This window comes from Chiloscyllium punctatum, chromosome 37 (assembly GCF_047496795.1).
Source record: "Chiloscyllium punctatum isolate Juve2018m chromosome 37, sChiPun1.3, whole genome shotgun sequence".
Lineage (NCBI taxonomy): Eukaryota > Metazoa > Chordata > Chondrichthyes > Orectolobiformes > Hemiscylliidae > Chiloscyllium > Chiloscyllium punctatum.
In genome coordinates this window covers 30,393,747-30,420,778 of record NC_092775.1, presented here as the reverse complement: position 1 = coordinate 30,420,778, position 27,032 = coordinate 30,393,747, and the positions used below count along the sequence as shown (strand labels likewise).

The window sequence follows — 27,032 nt, the reverse complement described above, 5'->3', positions numbered from 1 at the left end:
TTAAAGTGAAGGCTTTTCAAAGCCCCATTCCAAAGAAAACTGCATAACAAAACCTGACTGGACTTTCTCAGCAGCTGTGGGCAACCACAGGAGAGCCATTTGACTTCTATTTAATATCTGAGCTACTACTAAAAGTCCAATGGGCTCAAATTTGATTAGTGTCTAGCAGACCAGATTTCTGTCGCAGATCCTTTTCACTCCAAACATAACTGGGAACAATTTTCTCAATGCCAGAGATCCCATACAGAAATCACTGTCCAGCTCCCCCCACCCATTACATGGTCTCTGGCAAGCTCCATTAAATTCTGTGCAGAGTGTCAGAATATGTTGGTGTGCCTCAGAGTTATCACAAACTGGACTTTAAGGCAATGAGATGCAGAGGACAGGTGTTCATAAAAATAGTGGGTGATCTGGTCTCTATCACAATGCAAGTACATTAGTTGCATTTGTAAATTTACAATAAAAAAGCATGAATGACTAGGTAAAATATCCATAAAAGCAATTTGTACACTTCTTCTGAATGACATAGGAATCTTTATAAAGGTGATACATCAATTTTATTTTGTTATTGCAGACAATACCTTTCCTCCCATAGCAGCCATTGTTAGGGTTGTTCTATGATCTGATTCCAAAGACTTTGCACTTTTCTTTTAAGGGCAAGTAACAATATAAAAATTGTCTCCCACATGCATTATTTTGCTTTCATTATTGGTTATGGGATTTTAAAAAAAGCTCATTTAATACACAAGCTGCTTGCAGAGTTGATTTTAATCTTGCACCCCAAACATTTATTGTAAATAGTTTATTAAACAGTGTTCAATGAGGTTTTACAGTGGGCTGCCTTCACACGTGATGGGTAGTTGCAATCTTGAAATGCAGGAGATAAAACCCACAGGTACTTCCAGATTAGTCATGCAGAATCAGTAATGATGTTCAAGATTTCAGTCAATCAATTGATATTTTGCAGAAAAGTCAGTACCAAACGTTTGCAATTTAATTCTTCAAAAAATTGAGAAAGCTCAACCATGAATATTACAATTGCTTTTTTGTTTAAAGAAACAAGCTATTGCAACTCCTATAGCCTATAATCCAAAAACAAGTGACTTCAGAAGGAGAGTAACTGAGCATTTAAGAAACATTTGTATTAATCCATATGATCTTCCCTTTCCCACAAAATCTTGTGCCAGTTCAGTGGATAGCAAAGTTTTGCAATTCTATTTGGAACCTAGAGAAGTTGCTGTAATGAGGACAAAAAACAAACGAGTCCCTGGCCTTTGTTGAATGAAGTTCATGTTATCCCTTTGCACGGATTGGCTTGGTAATCCATTTAAAAAGTATTAATCACTTGATACCTTAAACATGCAATGGAGCTTTAGCCACTAGGAACTATGAATGAGCAGAAACATAGAACCACAAATACTTTATTTATTCAGCTTATAGAGTTGATCTAATCATCTATTTCAGACATTGCTTTCATATATCTTATTGCAGTTTCCTACAATCTGAGAGAATGGGCCCAGGCTTGAGAAATGTCAGTTGCTACCTGGATGTAGGTTTGCTCGCTGAATAGGAAGGTTCATTTTCAGATGTTTCGTTGCCATACTAGGTAACATCTTCAGTGAACCTCTGGACAAAGCATAGTGTGGTGACTAAACATCTGAAAATGAACCTTCCAGCTCAGCGAGCAAACCAGCATCCAGAACCTCAACCTGAGCTACAAATCTTCTCAAAACTGGCTAGTTAGATACCTATTGGAGAAGATGAGACTTCTTCTGGAGAAGAGAAAGGTGAGGAGCATTAATAGAGGTATTCAAAAGCATTATAAATTCAAGAAACTGTTGCTCTTGGTTGATGGATGAATTTAAAAAAACCCAGAGAATATTGATTTAAGATTACTGACAAATGCGGAAATGTTGATGAGGATTTTTCATGCAATGAGAGATGAGATCTAGAGTGCATTGCCTGAGAATGTTGAGGGAACAGGTTCAATTGAAGCACTCAAGAGGGACCTGGATTATTACCTGAAACAAAAAAAATCAAGCAAGTGCAGAGCTATAGGGACAAGACAGGAGTGTGGCACTTGATGAAATGCTCTCTTCAGAGTCAGCACATGCACAGAATGGATGGAATAGCCTCCTTCTGTGCCGTAACCATTCCAATTTTGATGTTAACATTTGCCTGCTACAGGCGAAAAGAATGATCTTCCTTGGCTCTACTTAGTAGTGATGTGATTGATCCTAATAACATCATAGATTTCCCTTTATGTATTTAGAGAAGTGTTGAACAAACTAAAAACGAGTTACCTCTGTTGAACACCCTTTTACTCTCAAGCTTGTTAGAACAGTGTTCGAGTAGCTCAGAGACAGCACTATTGCCCATTTCTTGTTCAATGTAATAAACCAACTGGAAAACTTGCACATTAATCAAATCTCAATGATCAGAACAAAGGGATGGTAACAACAGTGTTAGGTACATAATTTAGCTATATTTACCAAAGACTTTTGTGCAGCAGTTGATTTTTTTTTTGCCAGCAGACTTGCAGTTTCTTAGTTTGCACCTATCTTGAAGACAAATGCACGATTACCACCCACATTTTACCCACTTCCAGAAGCTCTTTAATGCTCTGACCTTCAATGTTTAAATATGATTACTTGCTTTTCAGAGGGTTTATGTCATCTAAAATTATTGGTGGATGTACCAAAAGGAGTTAAAACAATAGGCTTCAAGGTAAAAATCTGCACATTTAAGGACATATGACGATGCAGAGCCTTAGCATTCTGTACATTGTGATCAGCAGAAATAAAAGAATTCAGAGGGGAACAGTCATATCTAAGCAGTAACCAGCACCATCAGCAACAACAGCAGCAGCCTGGTACTTTGTTTTGTGTCAATGTTCACAAGTACAAAAGGCTTCAGGCCAGCTGGATTATAAAAGGGAACAAAGTCCATGTAGGTACTCTTTTCCTCAATCTCCACTCCAGAACTGATTTACTTTCAATACTTCAGACACCACCATCTCAATTAAAAGTGGGTTTAAAACATTTTTCACAAAATGTGTGGTTTTCATAGAAAATAAGAAAGCCCATTAAAAAATGAAATAACTGAAATACATGCTAAGAATTTGGGGAACACACAAATATGGTGGCAATTAAAAGGAATGGTACATTAATACTTTTCAGGTAAAAGCAAGTATCCAAGGAATGTCCTGTGTGGCCTTAAATTGTAATCATTATCCAGGGTACTTGTAGGGACTGTAGAAACATTTAACAAGTGTAAATATACCTACAAGGTTCTGTGATTTAAAGTGTTCAGAAACATTTGGAGCTATAAAAGGAAATGAAGCATCTTTTTAAAAAAAAGTCAGCAAGTAAATTAATGGCTTGAGAAAAGGTATTTTAGGAATTGCACCAAATGGATTAAAAGGGCATCAATTAACACAGGAGGACATTTCACAGGAGTGATATGATTTTTATCATTAGTTCAATTATAAACAGGATAACAAATTGGTTTAATTGTATCAAACACACATCTTAACCATTGAGGCAATTAATAAGGATATAGCTCTATAAAACTAAGAGTAATGCACACTGACAGACGAAGACCATTTTAAAATTTATGCCCACTTTGTTGTTCATATTTTCATGCACTATTATTTTTCAAACAACAGCAAACTTTCTCCAACTTCCTGTCAGGGGGGTTTGGAAAGCAGCTACTTTCTCTTTGCACAAGGACAGCTAGGTGACATGCGTTCATAATTCACTCACCTCTCTCCTGCCAAGTGCTTCTTCAATCTCAAAGGGAAACTGAGAAATTCATGATAAGGGTTGGCTGTAGCATTAACACTATAATTAAATAATGGTTGGCAGTTGACCTGCATCAGGCCATACTAAATTGATCACAAATATATTACACTAACTTTTTCTTTCAAATGCAAGAAAATAGGTAAAACACAAATCTGGACTTCAAATACTTCAGTTAGACAGTTGTCTTTTGACCTTTACCTCCTTCCCAACCACATGGGATGAATGCAGATTTCTCCAGCTTTCTCATTTCCCCTCCCCCCACCTTTTCTCAGCCCCAACCCTCAGACTCAGCACTGCCTTCTTGACCTGCAATCTTCTACCCGACCTCTCCGCCCCCACACCCTCTCCGGCCTATCACCCTCACCTTTATCTCCTTCCACCTATCGTATTCCCAACGCCCCTCCCCAAGTCCCTCCTCTCTAATTTTTGTCTTAGCCTGCTTGGCACACCCTCCTCATTCCTGAAGGGCTTATGCCCGAAACGTTGATTCTCCTGTTCCTTTGATGCTGCCCCAATCAGTTAGTTGAGTGAGTATTTGTTCAGTCTCTGTTACAATAAGATGCTGCAGGAGATTGACAGCATTGATCAGCAAATGGGCTGGAAGTCCAATGAGTCTTGGTTTGTTTTCCTCCAGTTACAAGGAGCACAAAGAAAGCACTTCAAACACTATGCCTTATTTATGATGAAGGTAATGAACTTATCTTGGATGCAGGAGTATATTGTGAATACAAATCTTTCATCTTACAGCATTCATATTTGGTTGTCCAAATTCACAAAAGCTTCAAAATGAAGTGTCAGCAACATAATAAATACAGCTTTTAAATCCTTATCAGACATATTACTTACACACATTATTTTAAAAGCATACATACATGTGTTGCCCGTATTGGGCACAGTTATAATACATCCATGTAAACTTTACAGCCTCAAAGTAGTACAGTCCTTTTCTTTAGGACCAAGAATTCAAAGTCGAAAATCAACCTTCCAATCTCACAGCAAGCATTGTAATGACAATTGAAATCATTAAGTCATTGCTGCTTTTAGTTGTAAAAGACCCAGGTTGATTGTATAAGTAAAGCTTTTCAAAAAAAAGTAAAATGTTTACAAGCAATGATTAGTGTGTTTGACATGTATAGGTTTCCACTGTATAATAAAAGGTGATATGTACATTTTACCTTGCACAAGTTCAATTTAAAGAACAGAAGGGATGGTTACGATCACATACGATTTAACCATACTTTTCATTCTAGATTCACCAGGACACAATATCATCTTTTCAAAAATAGTATCCACTTCTATTGCATAATTTACAATTAAGAATGTTTTCACATTAGCACTCCTGACACAATTACTCTATTCTTTTTACTGTTCTCTTTTATCATGTCAAGAGAGAGCCATGAAAACAACCACTTGTGGCTGGGAAGGTGAAACAAGTCTTTTTAGTGCTAATATTATTTGAAAGTAGGAGTAGATGTTGTGAAAAGAGAATGTGGCTTTGCAATTATTTTACAGGAAGTTTAAGTCAGCATCCTTGTTTCATTCATCAAAGCAACAGATATCTAAACTGAGAAAAGCTATGAAAAAAGCCTTCTGAATACAGAACAAGAAATGTAGGTAATTACCACTCTGGGTACCTTACTTTAAGAAAAATTGTACTGGTTATAAAGTGCACATGTGATCTATGACACATTCAAAACACAGATGGATTTATAACAAAATAGAAAGTACATTGGCTCTATGAATACATCGATTTATGAACTAAGTATTCTAATATAGATGAACAATTTGTTTGTGTGTTCATTACCACAATTCAAATAGAAAGAGGCCTCATGGCACTCCCAGTGGAACAGTGTTTTAGTCATTATCTTGACGAAGGGACTCTATTATCAGTCTGAATTAAAGAGATGCTGTACTATTGTAACTGTAACTAAGGAGGAAACACGTAGACATAGTTGAGACATTGAAGAAAATATGTTAATTCATCCAGTCAATACGTACAACTTATTTGGAGAATGGAAACAGATCAACAATTTGATCAAATCCTGAACAATAGTGGAAATAGGTCACAAACAAAATAAAACAATGTTCGAAAAGGGACAATTTTAAATAATTTTGTATTGGTGGCTGAATCACTGTTTCATTGAGTGGTTGGTGTTCGGTTTTCTTTAGTTTTTTTTCTGCCTGACCTACTTTTGAACAATACCATGATTCCCTTTCTGACTCTGGTAGCAATTAAAACCTATGACTCTGAAGCATTATACTGCATCTCTGGTAGTGTCTGCTGGCCAATTGTTATTCATCAGTCGGTCAAGAGTGTCACAGTTATAATTTTAGTGCATCAGTAGTATTTGAAATTGTCAAATAAACTTCTCAAATTGTTGGATGTGGATCCCTAATGGAATGGATTATTCTTCACATCTCACCATCTACGAGGTAAGCTTTGAGTAACTGGGAGGGGAGAATCTTCTTCTCAGATATTTCAGTACGTACAGGGGAAAGCAACTGATGAGAGTGATTACTGTGACTTTCCACAGGAAGGATAGGGTAATGATGAAGTAGACATCTGCAACAGAAAAGCAAACAGTGTGTTAGTTACAAACACAGCGAGTATTACTTTTGCTTCTAAAGTGTATTGAGTACTATTTTTTTGGATTTAATTGATAGAACTGGCTGTGTGAATTCCCTCATACAATGTCACTCTTATTCTAATACCAACTATAGGGGACTGATGACATTAACGAACATGAGGTCATCAGACATTGTGAGCCGCCAATCGGATTGGAGAATTCTCACAGACAGCAAATCTAGAAGCAAATAACACTTCACTTACTCCCTCAATTTCAGAGCAAAGAAAGTCAAGTCATACAAATGGGATTAAGATAGAACTCGAAGGCTTCAATTATTTTTTAAAAATCAATGGAATTATTTTAGAATGGAGGGCATGATGCTCCAGATTTCTACAATTAGTTTCTCAGAAAGAGATGTTGTTTAGCATTAATTGTGACATACTATGTCAGCCAAGACTCAGTTGCTTTGCATCTAAGAAGGCATAACTTTAGAGAGACAATAGCTCTATAAATAGTTGAAATTCACATTAAATCACTGATTCTACATTGAAAGCACCTGCAAATACTGCAATAAAGTACCACATGGTGCCTTTGTGGAGCAGGGTATCAATGATAGCAATCTCTGGTTTTGCATTTAACTGTGTAGACATGTCCAAGGTTAATGTCAATTTGCTACGATAATGTGGAAAACATGGACACTATCTTTGGAAAGAGAAATTTCAGGGCATTCTAAAAAAATTCATCAGTGTTAAATTTGTAATTCTGCAGTTCAATGCATCAGTTCTGTTGAAAAGTGATTGGACCCTTAATTTTCTCATGCCACAGAAAGGAGTCCAGTTTCTTCCACTTCTTGAATCAATTCCTCTGGAGGCAAAGAGGCAGGAGAAGCTACCAAGTCTTCAATCTGGGCTTCAAAACAGTCTGCCCTAAAGGGACACTCAAAAACCAGGTGTACAAATTACCTCAAAATAGACAAATAATTATGAAATCCAATATTATTACTAAAGCATCTGTGCATCACTACCTACAAACATGTACTTCATAATATTTACCTATTTACTGATAAGCTTTAAGAGTTGTGTGTTGTTCTTTCATAGCTGGAATGCACTTGAATCCTAGCACAGTCTGAGGGATGAAAGTGTCTTGATTTGCCAGATGCATTGGTACATGATTTGTATTTGGGCAGTTTCAACTCAAGTCACTCTAAGCATCAATAATGTGCATATGACTTACTTTATACAGACATGTTTGAGAACACGAGGACAACCTTTTAAACAAAAATTCATTCATGGGATGAGAGTGTTGCTGGCTGGGCAAACACTTAAAGTCTATCCCTAGTTATGCTTCTTCTGGTTAGCTGACTTCTTGAACTGTTGTAGTCTATGTGCTGTAAATAATCTCACAATGCCATTAGGGATAGAATTACTGTTGCTTGGTCAAAATCCAGCAAAGGAATAGTGATAGTGAATGAGTGGATGGGAGATCAAATTGCAGGTGATGGTGTTCCCATGTATCTGCTCCCTTATCCTTTTAGACGGAAGTAGTCATTGATCTGAAAGTGCTGTCGAAGCAGACTAGCCTGAGACAGCTCTCACACATTTGGTACTATACCCCAGATGTTAGCAAGAAGGATTCTGCAGGGCTGATAGGTCTGTTTTAGCCACTATTGTGTCTGGTCTCTAGGTTGAAGTGGGGTGGTCCATCACTGCATGGTCTTGATTCCTCCATGACCAAATAACCTGACAACTTCTAGTTTCAGTGTGAAAAAATGAGTAATGTGTTGTTGTAAACGTCAGCATCCATGTATTCCAGCTAGATCAGTGCATTCCAGAAAAGGAGGGTCATGACTTCTCAACACAATTGAAGGTGTAAATGTGACTAATTTAATGCTGTATGGAGGCTAGGTAAAAATGGGGCGCATAATACAAACATATGCCAAACAATAACAGTTTCACTTTTGTCAGCAGATTTCTTGAATGTGTCAGAGATATTGTAAATTACCTGTTATGAGCAGTGATATCCAATTTCACAGATAATGATTTAGAAACAAGACTGCATTTTGTATTTAGAATTGGATCATTGGAGTATTACACACTAATAGGGATTTAGGATACAGTGAATCTGGGAAGCAGTGACAGTGAGATGGTCAAAGTCACATGGACAGTTCACAATGAAAACATCTAGCCGTCTGGTTGAAAAACTGGATAGAGGCAACTGTCATGGAAAAGCTTGGTGTTGTGGTGGGCAAGTAGAAGAGGGATGAAGCAGAGCTCCTTGGTAATAATGATGGCTTCTCAGTTCCCTCTTCTCAGTGTACATCTTTACTTTCCTATTCCAATTTTGCACTCTTGTTTGCTTGGCACCACACTCCTCTAATCGCTGAACCTTTCTTGTCTTCTAACCTGTCCCAACCTCTTCTGTTTTCGTTTCCTCCTCTCTGCCCTTTCCCTTCATGTGTATTTGCTTAGGCTGGTCACTTCTCTACCTATTACCAGTTCTAAAGAAAGGTCATTATCTTGAAAGACTAACTTGTTGCTCCACAAATGCAACGTCCTGTATGTTTCTGGCAATTTGATTTTATTTTTGATTTTCAATATCTGAAGTAATGTGCTTTTGTAAAGGTGAGGAATTGGAGATGAGAAGAGAATCACATTTTATCTCCCACTATTTCTTAGAGTCATTGAGATGTACAGCATGGAAACAGACCCTTCGGTCCAACCCATCCTTCTTGTTGAAATGCTGCTGTTTGAACAATTTCTCCAAACTTACATTGCAACAAAGAGGGAGTTTTCAATCCAAGTGGAGATTGAGTGAAATCGTAACACATATCAATGGACTACAAGGTGACACCCGTATCCGCAGAGTCATTTTCTGCTGTTTCAGTTACCTATGGTTTACCACGGCCCAAACATATTATAGGGAACCTTCCAGAACCAGGGACCGGAGTCTGCAGGAAAAGCGAATTTCCCATTGAAATGAATGGGTTCGCTCCTTTCTGCGGTTTCAGCCTTCCGTGGTAGGTCTTAGAACACATCATTTGCGGGTACGGAGGCATGGGGGCGACTACTGTACATTCAGTTACTTTGCAAAAATAAGGCGGTGAGCTGCACGACATCCTCTTCCCGAGAGTAGAAGTTAGACCGTAATGATGTCACCAAAGCCATATGGAAGTGGAAGAGTCACGGGCAGAGTAACTCCCACACATCCTCTAGCCAGCTAGTGATGTCACTACAGCAACAGCCCACTCTCAGCACATATGCACTTCAAGTTAATCTCCTCACAATCAGGGTTGCTGTTGTTTGTAGATACAAGGCCATGCAAAGACTTATTGGCATGATAGTCAGTGGGAAGTTAAATTTCCTGCTGAAACACCAGCTCATCACAATGATTTTGTTTTCCACTATGACAATTGAAACCACATTCACTTACGTTAATACTCAATAATTAAACATTTCACTGAAGTGAATAGAAACTGAAAACCCAGAATAATTTTCCATCTCCGCTAACGTTTTAATTCTTCCAAACTGTTTTAGCTATGAATATATACATCCTTTGACAAATTTGGACAATTATTTCAGCAACATCATTAACTTCATTTGCAGTCAGTCTTTTATAACAGTTGACCATTTTTTTGTTGCAGGAACAAGGGATAACAGCAATGAACGATTATTCTGATGGTCACCAGTAGTCATTTAGACAATGGTTTCAACCTAACTGCCCTACTCATTCATTTATCAGTGGATAGATTATCCAGTTTTGCCTTTTTTTAAGGCTTTTCGTATGACATGAACATCACTGGCAATGCATGCATTTACTGCCTAATCATAATGGTCCTGAAGAAAATGATGTTGTGCCCCTTTCTGGACTGGCTGCAACCCATCTTGGTCCACTCACAGCTCCAGGATGGAGGCTGGATGACTGTGGAGGCATGGTGACATAGCTCCAAATATTTAACTGGTATGAGACTCAGAGGAACTTGCTGGTGATGGTGTTCTACTGCTATTGTTCTTCTAGGTCATAGACATTGCAAGGTTGAGAAAGTGCTTCCAGAGGAGGCTGGTTGTATTACTGCAGTGTACCTTGTAACTGGGGTTACAAGCAGGTTGCATTGTCCTGGGATAGTGTCAAGCCTGGAGTACTGTTGGAGTTGCATTTATTCATGCAATTATTCCATCAAAGTCCTGTCTTGTGTTTTGTAGATTGTAGACAGACTTTGGAAAGTCAAACAAGTGAGTAAACTGCCACAGAATTCCCAGCCTCGGACCTGCTCCATGAACCACAGTATTTATACGATGTACCTGCCATAAGACCTAATTTTGTGATTTAACTTTTAGTGTAGCACATTATTCAAATGCTTTTTGAAAATCCAAATGCACTATACTCACTGGTTTCTCCTTTTAAAATCTTTAATTATATTATCAAAAAAACACTAGTAAGATTTATCAAGTATCATTTTCCTTTCATCTACCTGTATTGGTTCTGCACAACCATGTTATCAAGACTAATTGCCCTGTCATTGTGGTCCTAATATAATCACTACAGCTCTCAGACTAGCAGCAGCAGTTCCTCAGGGGAGAGTCCTAGGTCCAACCATCTTCAGCTGGTCAAAAGTGGGGATGTTCACCAATGATCGCACAATGTTTAGCACCATTCACAACTTCTCAGATACTAAAGCAGTCCATGTCTGAACACAATAAAACTCAAATATCAAGGCTTGGGCTGAAAAGCGACAAGTAACATTCATGACACACAAATGCAATTCAATAACAATTTTCAATTAAGAGGCAATCTAACAAACATCTCTTGACATTCAATGACATTATCATTCATTAACATCGTGGGGGATACTACTAACCAGAAGCTGAACTGGATTTGCCACAGGAGCACAATGGCTATAAGAATCGGTGACAGGCAAGGAACACTGTGGTGAGTAACTCAACTTCTGACTTTCTAGAGGTTGTACACCATCTACAAGGCACAAGTTAAGAGTGTGATAGAATACCCATTGCCAGGAAGAGTGCAGCTCCAACAGCAATCAAAAAGCTTGACACCATCTAGGGCATAGCAGCCTGCATGACTGGCACCATACATTCCTGAAGAAGGGCTTATGCTCGAAACGTCAAGTCTCCTGCACCTCGGATGCTGCCTGGCCTGCTGTGTTTTTCCAGCACCATATTTACCAACATCCACTTCCTCCACCACCAACACTCAATAGCAACACTATACCATGCACAAGCTGCACTGCAGAAATTCACCAAATATTCTTAGAAAGCACCTTCCAAACCAATGACATCCACCACCTAGAAGGACAAGGGAAACAGATACATTAAAACATCATGACCTGCAAGTTCCCTTCCAAGTCACTCAATATTCTAACTTGGAAATTTATCACCTTTCCTTCACTGCTGCTGAATCAAAATCCTGGAAATCCGCCCCCCTAATGGCATTGTAGATCTACCTACAGCACATGAGCAGTAGCAGTTTAAGAAAGCCGCTCACCACCACCTTTTCAAGGGCAACTAGGAATGGGCAGAAAATGCTGACCTAGCCAGTGACATCAATAGACCATGAGTGTGTAAAAATAATCTGACCTATAGTTCCTTTCCTTTCACTACCTTTGGAATTATAGGATTACATTTGCTACCCTTTGATCCCTGAAAAATGCTTGAAGGTCAAATCAGTGCATTTGCTCTCTTTGTAGTCAGGGTGCAGCATTATATCTAAAGGGATTTGTTGCCTTATGGTCCTATCAATTTGCCAGTACTATTTTTTTTTACTAATACCAATGTCTTTAAAATTCCTCATTTTCACTCTATCTTCAGTTCTTCACTGCCTCTGATAAGTTTCCTGTGTCTTCTATCACAAAGAAAAATAGAAAGCATTTGGCAATGTCTCTGCTTTTTGATCTGTTGGCTTTCATGTAAGGGCCCCACATTTACTGTTAATCTCTTACTTTATACATATCTATAAAACAGAATGCAAAAGCTTTTAATGTCTCCATCTAGTTTACTCTCATATCCTATTTTTTAAATTTCTTGGTTATCATTTTCTTTAATTACTCAGGCTTTAATCTTTCTTTAATCGAGTATTATCTTTAATTGCCCTAGTTCACCAGAATGGGAATATTTTTCCTTTTGATTTAATAAGGGAATGTATGATCATTGCGCTTTGTGAAGCAATTCTTTCAATGCTTGCCATTTCCTATCTACCATTACATTTGCAAAGCTAGCCTTTCAATTTCCTTCACCAACTCACCCCTCAAACCAAAATAATTTGCTTTGTTTAGACTGGCATACTTCATTGGAGAAATAACAAATCCATTCTCAGCTCAATATCAAATTCTAACCCACTGCATATTTTATAAACATGAATACCTATACTTCTACTACTACGTACTAGCTGGGACGGTGTAAAATTGCAAGGAATCATTTTTATAAAATGAGATTGGGAAAGGATTAAGAAATTCTGTTTATTCGTTCATCGAAGTTGTGACATTGACTTACCAATGAACTCATGCAAGAAGACAAGCGAAGCAATGTAGCAGCTGAGACTGAGAAGTTCCGCCACAATCATGAGCCAGTGCCAGGTCTGGATAGTTAGCGCCACCATCAATAACTCAGTGAGAATAAGTGAAGTAAAGGAAATGGCTACTGCATGCACAAACTCTGAGTCAAACAACAGAAGAGCTCCATACATTATTATACCACCTGGAAAAAAGAAAGCAAAAAATACTTTTATTCTTTTTTGAACAGAGATGCTGACACTGACAAATGAAATAGTCCTGCATGTACAACCCCCATCTCTGAATCAGAACATTGCTGGTTGAAAATTAACTTTAGGCTTTCACTCCAGAGCAGTACCAAGGGAATGTGACATGGTTGGTGCTGTAATTGCTCAGATAAGATATTAAACTAAGGTCTTTTTAGGCCCTCAAGTAGATGTCAAACAATAACATTCCACCATTTAACGAATAGCAGGAATGTTCTCCTGGATGTCTGATAAAAATGAATCCTTCAATCAATACCACAAAATCTGGTCATTATGATAATTAGGTATGTGGGATCCTTCTTTCCCCAAATTGGCTGCTGAATTTCCTATATTGCAAGAGAGTGACTGCACTTCAAATAGTAGTCAATTGTCCATAATATCTTTGAACATCCTGAGGTCATGAAATGCATTTTTTTTCTTTATTTCATATCTATTTATGATAAAGTGTAATTTCCATACCTTGGTATATACTAATTAAAACCCAAATCAAGAAGGTTTTAAAGGAGAGTGGCCGGCCCTGAAATAGAGAAAAGAATCAGTTTTGAAGATACTCTTGCACCTTGCTGTTCAAGTCAACACAGAACAGAAAATCTACATATTTTACAGTTATTTTTAGATTTAGACTGTAAAGCTCAATAAACACATTTAATTTAGGTTTCTTTGGAAACTAATCAATTGACATTTTTAACAAGTAATTGAGTTATTCTCGTATTTGGAGCTTTTAAGTAGTATCAGTTCCTGGAACTGGTGTTTTAACTGCATCAGCTGTAGCATAAATTTCCATTGCATCTTTGTCATGTTAGACTTGGAGTTTTGAAATCTGTCAGCATAGATTCAATGTTGCAGTTGTAACATTCTTGCTGAAAAGATTATTTTCCGTGCTGGGAAAATGCCTCATGAACTTTATTACCTGAAGTCATCAATGGGCTGTGTTGAAAAGGAAATGGGTCCAATCATGAGAAAAAGTTTCCCCACATTTTATGATGCAAACAATAAACTAATCCTTGCCTATCCCTTCTCTAGCAGAGGTCATCATTTATTAATCAACTTTACTATTCACTTAAGACCAAAAATAGAACATGGATTATCTATAAATATACTTCCATTGCTTTCTTCCATTAAAAGGTGTAAATTCTCCTAGTGTCGTATGAAATTCTATGTTGTGAAATATTTACAAATGTTTAGAATAGAGATTATGGAGGCAGGCAATGAACTGTCCCACTTTGATTGTGTTTTGAATGGAGACTTTTTCCGCATTACCAGGCAACCACAAAGTATCCCAGCTACTGACCATCAATCTCAGAAAAGCTGTGGCTAGCACATCTGAGAGACTCGTAATCCTGAAGTGACTGCGTAAGACCACAAACTGCTGCATGTGATTGTCATAACCACTGTACTGTAAGGCCAAATAGAATTGTACTAATCCAAAGCCCCTCTGTTCAGTTAAAGCACTGTAGACATAATACAGAACCTCAATAGGTAGGAATATCCTTAATAAAGTCCATATATTATCCACAAATTCACAGATCTCAGCCAGGAGAATGATGGGAACACAACCATCGATTGTAGGACTTCAGAATGGAAGTTGAGAGGAATAATAATTAGCAAAGCATCACCCAGTTAGCCAGCTCAAAGTACAAAGTTTGATGTTGAGGAAAAGTGCAATGACTCTCCCTCCAGAGTTAATGCAGAAACTAACTTCATATTTTATTGTTGGGACACTTGGTAGTGACATCATCAGGAATCACTTCCTTCCAGACTGGATGGGGGAAAAATGGGAAAGTACTTCAATGGGAATGGCTTCATCACTTATTAGGCCCAGTGTGGGCAGCAGTCATCCACAGAAGGACAGAGGTTCAAGTCCAAGTCATGGCCATCACTCACCCTCACCTCCCTTGCAGTTAGATCCCTTTTCAGTATTCTCAATCAGGCTATTCAGGTGACTCTAGAGATTCTGTTGATTTGTGTTGTGTTCTAGTGAACAAGGAGGAGAGGAATTGCAGTTGAGATTTATTTGACCGAAGTGTGTTGCCAATGAAATTCTGGTAAAAATGAGGACAAGGATTTCAATTGCCCTTAGTCTCCAGTATGTGGATGTCACTGGAGAGTTCCTGTTCCTGCCCTAGAACATGGTTCAAGATGATGAAAATAGAACACATTCAGAAACATACATTAAATGTTAGTTTCCTTGTGGAATCCTTGAAACTAATAAGCATTCAGAGCAGAATTGAGAGGGCCAGAATAAGAGATTTCACAGCACCTGTTGTTAAGAAGTTTTGATCCTTGTTGGCATCAAGGGCTGTGCATGTGAAAATGCTGTAGAAACTCAATTAATATGTAAGTCGCCAGAAATCCATTATCCTTCATCCTAACAAACATTCCTTAGTACACCTCCATCCCTCACAACTGTTAGTTCACACTGAATGAGTCAATGCACTACCTCAGTGGACCTTATCAATAATGAGTTTGCAGTTATACAATGTCTTTATTATAAAAAATCTTTTCAAAGTATTTCCATTTGTTCTGAACTGAGCTTCAAACACTACTCCCACTCAGCACCAAGATGGTTTACAGCTGACTCCACATCATTTATCATTTCCAGCCTTACATTACTTCTATCATCACTGAAATTCTCATCCACTTGCTCATTACTTTAAAACTGGACTGCTCGAAGCCACTTTGCAGCATCCTATGCAATACACCCTTATTCAAAGCTCCTCCACCTTCATTCTCTTCTGCATCAACTGTGGCTCAGAAGGGAAGGATGGAGAATAGGAAAGTGATAGTGATAGGAGGTTCAATTGTGACAGGAACAGGTAGGAGATTCTCTAGTCACGAGCAAGACCCCCGGATAGTATGTTGCCTCCCAGGTGCCAGGGTCTGGAGTGTCTTGGATTGAGTCTACAGGATTCTTGAGGTGGAGAGTGAGCAGCCAGAAGTTGTGGTACACATCTGTACCAACGGCACAGGTCGGGTAAGTGGATGAGGACCTGAAAAGTGAAAAGTGAATATAGGGAATTAGGTTGAAAGCTAGAAGGCAGGATGAGCAGAGTAGTAATCTCAGGATTGCTACGAGGGCCACATGCTTTTGAGGTTAGGAATAGAGAGAGAGCGCAGCTGAACACGTGGCTGCAAGGCAGGTGCAGGAAGGAGGGCTTCAGATCTGTGGATCACTGGGATACCTTCTAGGAAAGGTAGGATCTGTACAAGAAGGACGGGTTGTACCTGAACTAGAAGGGCAACAATATATTGGGTGGGAGGTTTGCTAGAACTCTTCGGGAGGGTTTAGACTAGATCGGCAGGGGGTTTTGAACTGGAGCTACGGATGAGATGATGGACTAGGTCGTGAACAGCCAGATACAGTGTGCAGAAAGTCTGAGAGAAGGGATAGACACTTGAGAGGGCAACAGCACAGTTAGTGTGATGGGGTGAAGCGTGTCCATTTTAATGCAAGACATATCAAGAACTAGGGTGATGAACTTAGTTCCAAGTACTGATCCATGCTCTATGATGTTGTGGCCACTACAGAGACTTGGATATCACAGGGGCAGGAAAGGTTGCTGGATATTTCAGGGTTTAGATGTTTCAAAAGGAATAAGGGTGGGGGAGTGGCATAGCTAATCAGGGATAGTATCACAGCTGCAGAAAGGGAGGTCGTCGAGAAGGGTTTGTCTACAGAGTCAGTATGGGTGGAAGTCAGAAACAGGAAAGGAGGAGTCACCATATTGGGAGCTTTCTATAGACCCCCCAATAGCAACAGAGATCCAGGTGAGCAGATTGGGAGGCACATTTGGGAAAGGCGTACAAGTAACAGGGTTGTCGTCATGGGTGACTTTAACTTCCCTAATATTGATTGGAACCTCCTTAGTTCAAATAGTTGGGACGGAGCAGTTTTTAAATCAGGTGTGTCAGGAACGGTTCCTGACTCAATGTAGATAGGCTGACTGGAGGGGAGGCCATATTGGATTTGGTGCTTGGCACAGACATTATGGAATTTTTTTTTATTTTGGGGAAGGAGAATTATAATGCTATTTGGTAGGAACTGGGGCACCTAAATTGGGAACATATGTTCTCAGGGAAATGCATGACTGAAATGTGGAGGCTGTTTCGTAAGCACCTGCTGATAGTGGGACAAACCTGTCAAGCACTGAGACAAGGAAGGGGCGTTAGTTTGAAAGAACCTTGGGTGACAAGGGATGTGGAACTTCTAGTCAAGAGGAAGAAGGAAGCATATTTAAGATTGAGGAGGCAAGGATCAGACAGGACTTTAGCGGGTTACAAGGTAGCTAGGAAGGAACTGAAGAATGGACTTGAGGGGTATAACGGGGCATGAAAAAGCTTTAGCAGGTAGGATTAAGGAAAACCCGAAGGCATTTTGCGCTTATGTGAGGAGAAGGGGATGGCCAGTCCGAGGCTAGGGCCGATCAGGGATAGTGGGAGGAACATGCACCAGGAGTTGGAGGAGGGAGGGGAGGTTCTTAATGAATACTTTGCTTCAGTATTCACTACTGAGAGGGGCCTTGCTGCTTCTGAGGACCACATGAAGCAGACTGATACGCTTGAATAAGTTGATGCTAAGAAGGAGGATGTGCTGAAAAGTTTGAAAATCATATGGACAGATAAGTCCCCTGGGCCAGACAGGATATACCCAAGGTTACTACAGGAAGAGAAGGAAGAGATTGCTGCACCTATGGTGATGATCTTTGTGTTCTCACTGTCCACTGGAGAAGTGCTAGATGATTGAAGGGTGGCAAATGTTATTCCCTTGTTCAAGGAAGGGCATAAGGATAGTCCTAGGAATTACAGACCAGTCAGTCTCATGTCTGTGATGGGTAAAATATTGGAGAGGGTTCTGAGAGACAGGATGTATGACTACTAGGAAAACCATAGTTTGACGATATATAGTCAACATGGCGTTGAGAGGGGCAGGTCATGCCTCACAATTGAATTCTTTGAGGATGTGATAAAACACATTGATGAAGGTGGAGTAGTGGATGTGGTGCATATGGATTTTAGCAAGGCATTTGATCAACTTCCCCATAGTCGGCTCATTCAAAAAATAAGGAGGCATGGGATACAGGGAAATCTGGCTGTCCAGATATAGAATTGGTTGGCCCATAGAAGACAGAGGTTGGTTGTAGATGGAAAGTATTCAGCTTGGAGACTGATGACCAGTGGTGTTCCACAGGGTTGGGTTCTGGGACCTCTGCTCTTTGTGATTTTAAGAAATGACTTGGATGAGCAAGTGGAAGGGTGGGTTATTAAGTTTGCCGATGACACAAAGGTTGGTGGAGTGGTAGATAGCCTGGAGGGCTGTTGTAGGTTACAACGGGACATTGACAGGATGCAGAACTGGGCTGATAAGTGGCAAATGGAGTTCAGTAAGGTTCCTCATGGGAGACTGATTAGCAAGTTTAGATCTCATGGAACACGGAGAACTAGCCATTTGGATACAGAACTGGCTCAAAGGTAGAAAACAGAGTGTGGTGGTGGAGGGTTGTTTTTCAGACAGGAGGCCTGTAACCAGTGGAGTGCCACAAGGATCAGTGCTGAGTCCACTACTTTTCATCATTTATATAAATTATTTGTATGTGAGCTTAAGAGGTATAGTTAGTAAGTTAGCAGATGATACCAAAATTGGAAGGGTAGTGGATAGCAAAGAAGGTTACCTCAGATTACAGCAGGATCTTGATCAGATGGGCCAATGCGCTGAGGAGTGGCAGATGGAGTATAATTTAGATAAATGCGAGGTACTGCATTTTGGGAAAGCAAATCTTAGCAGAACTTATACAATTAATGGCAAGGTCCTAGGGAGTGTTGCTGAACAAAGAGACCTGGGAGTACAGGTTCATAGCTCTTTGAAAGTGGAGTTGCAGGTAGATAAGATAGTGAATAAGGCGTTTGGTATGCTTTCCTTTATTGGTCAGAGTATTGAGTACAGGAGTTGGGACGTCATGTTGCAGCTGTACAGGACATTGGTAAGGCCACTGTTGGAATATTGCGTGCAATTCTGTTCTCCTCCCTATCGGAAAGATGTTGTGAAACTTGAAAGGGTTCAGAAAAGATTTACAAGGATGTTGCCAGGGTTGGAGGATTTGAGCTACAGGGAGAGGCTGAACAGACTGGGGCTGTTTTCCTTGAAGCGTCAGAGGCTGAAGGGTGACCTTATAGAGTTTACAAAATCATGACGGAGCATGGATAAAAGGTCTCTTCCCTGGAGACTTCCCTAGAGGGAATAGGTGTAGGGTGAAGGAGAAAGATATAAAAGAGACCTAAGGGACAACTTTTCTTGCAGAGGGTGGTACGTGTATGGAATGAGCTGCCAGAGGAAGTAGTGGAGACTAGTATGATTGCAACAATAAAGAGGCATTTGGATGGGTATATGAATAGAAAGGGTTTGGAGGGATCTGGGGTCAGGTGGGACTAGATTGGGTTGGGATATCTGGTCAGCATGGATGAGTTGGACCGAAGGGTCTGTTTCCATGCTGTATATTTCTATGACTCTATAACCTAGAAAAGTGTGAAGAGATTCACTTTGGAATGTCAAATTTGAATGCAGGATACAAGGTTAAAGGCAGGATTCTTGGCACTATGGAGGAACAGAGGGATTGTGGGGTCCATATCCACAGATCCCTCAAAGTTGCCACCCAAGTTGATATGGTTGTCAAGAAGGCATATGGTGTGTTGGCTTTCATTAGCAGGAGGATTGAGTTTAAGAGCCGCGAGATTATGCTGCAGCTCTATAGAGCCACACTTGAAATATTGTGTTCAGTTCTGGTACCTTATTCTAGGAAGGACATGGAAGCTTTAGATAGGGTGCAGAGGAGATTTACAAGGATGCTGTCTGGACTGGAGGGCATGTCTCAAAAGGAAGGTTGAGGGCTTTTCTCATTGGAGCAAAGAAGGATGAGAGGTGACTTGATAAAGGTGTACAAGATGATGAGAGGCATAGATAGAGTGGATAGCCAAAGACGTTTACCCAGGGCGGAAATGGCTATCACGAGGGGTTATAATTTTATGGTGATTGGAGGAAGGTTTAGGAGAGACAGAGTGGTAGGTGCATGGAATGCACTGCCAGCAGTGGTAGTAGAGTCAGATACATTAGGGACATTTAAGCGACTCTTGGATAGGTACATGGAAGGTAATACAATGAAAGGTACGTAGGTTCATCTGATCTTAGAGGATGATAAAAGATCAGCACAACACCAAAGGCTGAAGTGTCTGTACTGTACTGTTCTATGTAACTTCCATGTCTCTTACCCGTTATCTGTCTTCCACCACAAAATTTCCGATCAACGTTTGCAGGATATGGTGTGTCGTGGTTTTATTTCAAATTTCATTTTTTATTTTTTATTTCAAATTTCAATAGCGAGCAGTAAGATTGGATTCAATAAATCTCGTACTTGTGGGGTTATCACCACAAGAAAATACCGTACAGCTGTAAAACCCAGATGGTTTTCTCTGTTAAAAGTTATAGAAAAGTCACAGTGAGCTTAAAATTTAACTCTGTTTCCCACACCACAGGTGGTGTCAGTCCTGCTGAAGTTGTCTGGCACTTTCCCATTTTATTGGCCTACTCTCTACCTACCCTCTGTGACTTTGGTCTCATATTATAGCTTACTCTTGGGTCAGGATTTTAGTTTCATAGTCAAGATTCCAACTTGGAATCACTTCCTGTTTCTGACCCCACAGAATGTTGGTGTCATCCTCTTAAACGAAATTTTTGTTAGGTTGGCCAACTGTTAGCATCTAGTGGGATCTGAAGGCAAGTTAGACCACGGAAAAGAACTCTGTTACACGTTAATTAAGAGACAACCGAATGAAAACCTAACTGGGTATATGGGGTGATGTGGAGGTGCCAAATGTTGGATTGGGGTGGACAAAGTCAAAAGTCACAAGTCACATGAGACCAGGTTATAGTCGAACAGATTTTTTTTTTAAATCACAAGCTTTCTGAGCACTGCTTCTTCATCAGATGAAGTCAGGTATATAGGAAACAAATGATCAACAAATTTGAAATGTGCAATATAATAATAGAACTCTGACCAGAAAGATATTTCCCTGGTCTCTGTCAAACCAACATAATCTCTGGTGCTTAAAAATCAATTAATTCTCAGATGGTGGTGGGCTCTCAATAGGAGTTTCTCCAATCATGAAAATACATGGAGTCCATTAAGGTAAGAGGGAGAGGGCACAGAATACTTTAGGATGGAGGTACCTGCTCAGCCACAGTATCAGACTAATTTTGTAGACAAAGAAGGAGGGATGGTGAGCGTTTTAAGTGGCTGTGGGACGTATTGATAGTGCAACATTCATAGGGAGACAGAGCACTTATTCTCTCAGTCTGCCAGTTGGAGGATGCCCCTTCTCCCTGACGATACTTCAGTCATTTAAGGGACCGATCTGCCATGTAAAAAAGTGACATGGAAGAAAAGGCCTTAACAGGCCCCTGAAACCTTTTATCAACCATAGGGGCAGAAAACGGGGAATATTTGCTGACAACTGCACAAGTGTTCAGCACCATTCCAGAGTTAGGTACAGAAGCAATATTTGTTCATATGGAGCAAGACCTAGAAAACAGTCAGTCAGGATTAGCCTGATTGAAAGCAAACCATTGAATGTCTCTCTACCAACAACCAAGGAGTTACCTTTGACCAGAAACTAAACTGGAACAGTCATATAAATATTGTGCCTACAAGGACAGGTCAGAGACTGGAAGTTCTGCAATGAGTAACATACCTCCTGACTGCCTAAAGTCTGTCCACTACCTATAAGGCACAAGTCAGGAGTGTGATGCAATACTTTCCTGAACGGGTTCAGCTCCAGCAATGTTCAACAAGATTTACACCATTTAGAACAAAGCAGCTGGCTTAATTTGCATCATCCACTCCCCCCATCACCAACAAACTCTTGTTTAGATTAACATAAATTCAAGCAGTGAGCAGCAATATAAATGCATCTTGTGACATTCTCTCCATACAAAAAAGTGCACAGTTTTGAAAAGTGCTTGACAATGGTGACAAAAGGCTGATTCTGTTACAAGAATGTCTGTAATTCAGAGGTACTTCATCAGTTGTATAGTACATTGGTGCATTCTGAGGTCATGAATGGCACTTATAAACGCAAGGTCATCTTACTTTAAACAAGATACTAAAATGAAAAAAGTTGATTATAAAGTTCAAATAAGTCAAATATTTCATCTAATATATGAAAGAAGGTTAGATATACATTTAGATATTTATATAAATAATATAGAACTTGCAAATCTAAACATAATTAGTTCAATTGGTAACATTCTAAAAATTACATTTAAATGACATACATTCCTTGCATAGCATACATTTATAATAAGAGGTTTATTCTACTACATACCTTCGTAAGATCTTTGTATAGTTCTGGATAAAGCATTGCAACTTCTGACTTCACATCCTTGTCCAGAACGAGAGAGAACACTGGGAACATGGTATAAATTGTTGAATACCTGAGAAGATAAACATAAAATATCATTTCATTTTCACTTCTACATTTCTCCTTTGATCAATAACTAAAGCATCATGATTTTATAAAATGATTTCCTTAACTTTAGAAGGTGCCAATATTGGAAAGGCTACATTTCTCGCCTATCCCTTAAGATAACTATCATGGACTCTATCCTGCTGTGGTGTGCGTTCAGGTTAGAATGGTGTAAAATTGGAGAGTCACTTTAACATTACAGAGCTCACATTATCTTGCTGCCTTAGTCTGCTGCTTGTAGATATATGTTTTCCGTCATAGATACACCTTTTTGGGTGTATCCTGTGCATAACACAGCCACTGTAACCTGCCAATAAAGATATGCATTGGCATATCCATTGGCAGGGTCACCAAACAAATTGCTTGCCTCCAGATGATGTTGTTGCAGTTGAATCCATCCCAATGAGTGGGGAGTGTTTACCATTCTCCTGACTTTAACTTAGACTTTGGAGGTTCACCAAATGAACCACTTCTCACAAAATACCCAGTGTCTGCTTTTTTTCCTTGTTGTGAATGTGTTTGAACACAGCAGAACCATCAATAAACAGACCCAATCATGGACTTAAGGCAGGAGGAAGACCACTGAGGAAACATTGGGTAGGAATAATCATTCATTCTTAAAAGAACTTCTGATCAATGTCCGGGGACTTGGCTCATTGGCCTTGAGTAATTGCAATTACCTGCTTTTGCCTCAGGTTTAAGTCAATGAGACGTTTCCCCTTCAACTGCACTAACAACACGAGTAAAAAAAAAACTAAAGCAGTCCCATAATAGAAATTGAGAGAGTTAGATAGTAGATTAAAGAGGAAGATCAGTAAAGTTATAATCCCTGGATCAATTCCAGTGCCACGCATTACTGAGTGTAGGTATTAGGAAGATCAGTCAGATAGATGCATGGCTAAAGAGATGGTGTCAGAAGGAGAGCTTAAGATTTTTGAATCACTGGGAGAGCTTCTGAGGTAGATGGGACCTGTACAAGTTGGATGGGTTACACCTGAACTGGAATGGGTCCAATATCCTTGCAGGAGGTTTTCTTGTGCTGTTGGGAAGATTTGAACTTAAATTACCAAGCCAATGGGGCACAGAGTAGATGTACATCAGGAGCAAGGTTCAGTCAGATATAAAAAAATACTAATCCAACAGGCAGAGGGGACATGGGCATGATAAGGCAAATGGGAGGATCAGAAGGTTAAACTGAACCCATTTTAATATAGACAGCCTGACTAGTAACTGGCATTGAGCAGCACATGATATTGTTGCAATTACTGAGACATGTTTGAAGGAAGGACAGGATTGGTAATTCAACTCTCCAGGGTATAGAAGTTTCAGGAGTGATTAGGGATGTAAGAGGGGTAGGTTATTACATTATTGAGAAAGGAGATGATCACTGCACTAATGAGGGAGGATGTCTTAGAAGGCTCTTCAAATGAGGCATGTGGGTAAAGCTTAGAAATAAAAAAGGTGACGTGCCAGATAACTGGTGATATCAAATATGGTTAATTTGTTCAGAAGGGCAGCAGGGATTGGCCAATAATTACAGGTCAGTTCATTTGGTGCCACTGTTAGGGAAATTATTGAGAAAAAAATCATAAGGACAGGATTAAATCAGTATTTGGAAAGGCAACGGTTGCTTATAGATAGTCAGGGTGGATTTTTTGGATGGAGATACTGACTAATTTGAGTTTATTTTGAAAACGTGACTTAATACATTGATGAGGATAGTACAGTTGATGTGGTTTACGTGGACTTCGGTAAGATCCCAGAATGAAAGCTGGTTCAAACATTAGGAGCTCATGGGATCCAAGGCAAGTTGGCAACCTGGATCCAAAACTGGCTTACAAATAGGGGGTAAAGGGTGATTGTGAAGAGTTGTTTTTCCAATGGCAGTCTCTAACTAGCAGTGTATGACAGGGTTTGTGCTGGGACCCTTGTTGTTTTTTTATTTACATTAACGATTTGGATATGAATGTAAAAGGTATAATTAGTAAGTTTGTAGATGACATAGAAATTGGTTGTGTTAATCGTGAGAAGAATGTTCCCAGGCTATAGTATGATACTGATCGGCTGGTAAATTGGGCAGAGCAATGGTAGATGGAATTTAATTCTGATAAGTGAGAGGTGAAGCATTTTAAAAGGCCCAATAAGGGAAGGACATACACTAATGAGTGGTAGGTACTTAGGGAGTACTGAAGAACAAAAGGACCTTAGTATACAAGTTCATCGATCCCTGAAGATATCAGCACAGGTAGACAGGGTGGTGAAGAAGGCATGTGAATGCTTGCTTTCAATAACTGAGCCACAGAATATAGGATTAAGGAAGTCTTGTTACAACTTTATAACATTGGTTAGGCCACAGACAGTACTGTGTGCCATTCTGATTGCCACTCTATCAGAGGATGTGACTGCATGGAGAGGTGCAGTGGAAATTCACCAGGGTGTTACCTGGGATGAAAATTATCATTTACAAGGAGAGATTTGATAAGCTGGGTCCATTTTCTATTGGAGCAGAGGAGATTGGGGGGAGGGGTGTGGGGGGGAAAGAGGGAGGGAGGGATCTAACACTGATGTACAAAATGATGACAGGCATAAACAGGATAGATGATGAGAATCTTTACTCTGTGTCTAAGATCAGAGGACATAATCTCTTCATTCAGACGGTGGTAGAAATATGAATGAGCTGCTTGAGAGGATGAAGAAGGTAGGAACTCTCGCAACATTTAAGCAGCATCTGGACAAGCACTTAAAAAAAAACCAAGTCATAGTAGGCAATGGATCAATGCAGGTAAATGGGATTAGTATAGTTTAGTATTTATTGGTCAGCATAGACGTGGTGGGCCAAAGGGCCTGTTTCCACACTTTTTAAAAAATGTTCAGTAAACCCATCTAGTCATTATTGCTTAAATTTGGTTTGGTTCAAGTTTGAATAATGAAGATTCTGGGATCATCCTTATTTTTTCATGCTTGGTTCTTCTATTGCATTTATTGTTATTGTATCCTTGGCATGTTTACAGTCTATCAACCCATATCATCAAGTTCCAGCTCGTCAATAACTCTCACAACTAGGTTCATAACCGTAACACTAATGAGTTTTAAAACAGCACCTGACGATCATTTAGCAGCATAATGTCTCAATATCATGTTCCTGTCCTTATGAAACAGTGCTTTACCAGTAAGACTTTTCTAGCAAGAGTATTAAAATGTACAAGTATAATACTTTTCATCTATCATACTTCAGGTGTCACATTTTCTGTTCCAATGTACTACAGATCAATCTAATCGAAGACATTCCTTGCTACTGATTTTTGGAACAAATTTGCATGTGATCCAAAAATCAATGTAAAAAGAGAAAACAAAATCAACCATTTGAAACGGAAGGAGAAACTACTCCACCATTAACACAATATGGGGGTCCCCAATTTACAAACTTCCGATTAATGAATACAATCCCATATCAGGGTGCAACTTTAAAGATCTGACATACAAGCATTTCCTATACTTACAAATGGCTACTTTCATACTGGCCAGCATTGTGTTTCAATTTGCATATAACTTCACTTGCCAGTTCACAACCCAGGACTGCCTGTACTCATTAACAGATCATGTCCAATCTCAACACATCCAAAATTGTACTGAGCACACTTGAAGATGAGGAAACACAGGCAATTCATCCTGAGAACACAGCACACTGCCATGGATTATATAGAACTGCAATAAAAACAGTAAATGCTGGAAATACCCAGAAAACCTAGTTAAGGCAGAAACAGAGTTAGCAGCTTATTTGGTCTGATAATGCAGTCACCAACCTGAAACATTAATTCTGTATCTCCCTCCATAGATGCTGCCAGAACTGCTGGCTATTTTCAGCATTTTCCATTTTTATTTCATTCGGAGTTCTGACTCTCAGCTTGAAATGTAAATCATTTTAATATGACACATGCATCCTGCTGAGTTGCAGTTTCAAATTAACAAGTGTGTTCCAAATACATTCCAATCTCTAAGTTCCTGCATTACATCCAAGTGACCACTCAAGTGCTGTTTGTTTGATGACTAGGATCAGTGTTCTTTGAGCATGGATTCACCATAGCAGAATAATGCATTATCAGTTATATGATGACTCACAACTTCCCTTACAGCAGCAAATCATCCATGAGCAAAATCACAAGGGGATCTCCACAAAAGTCAGCGATTTACTGTGATATTGTTCAGGGATGATGTCCATGTAGACATCACAGTCCTAGGTCTGAGTTTATCACAGATGTAGCCATTCTGAAATTCCAGTGTCCTTCTGCACTAGAGCCTAATACTGACAAACATACATTGGGAAGTTTCATGATCAGATAAACACAACAAATCTAAATTGTGAAGGGTCTATTAACATTAC

General features: G+C 39.5%; 1 protein-coding gene across 1 annotated transcript in view; it reads right to left on the bottom strand.

The window, feature by feature from the left end:
• Nucleotides 1-3,447: 3,447 nt before the first annotated feature.
• The window catches only part of atp9a (ATPase phospholipid transporting 9A), a 183,651-nt gene continuing 160,066 nt past the window's right edge, over nt 3,448-27,032 (bottom strand). The window contains exons 25-28 of the mRNA XM_072556529.1: nt 22,511-22,619; nt 13,598-13,655; nt 12,874-13,077; nt 3,448-6,366 (exon numbers count right to left, since the gene is read on the bottom strand). Of these exons, the coding sequence (XP_072412630.1) occupies nt 6,230-6,366; nt 12,874-13,077; nt 13,598-13,655; nt 22,511-22,619 (508 nt within the window). The 3' untranslated portion in view covers nt 3,448-6,229. The remainder of the gene's footprint in view (nt 6,367-12,873; nt 13,078-13,597; nt 13,656-22,510; nt 22,620-27,032) is intronic.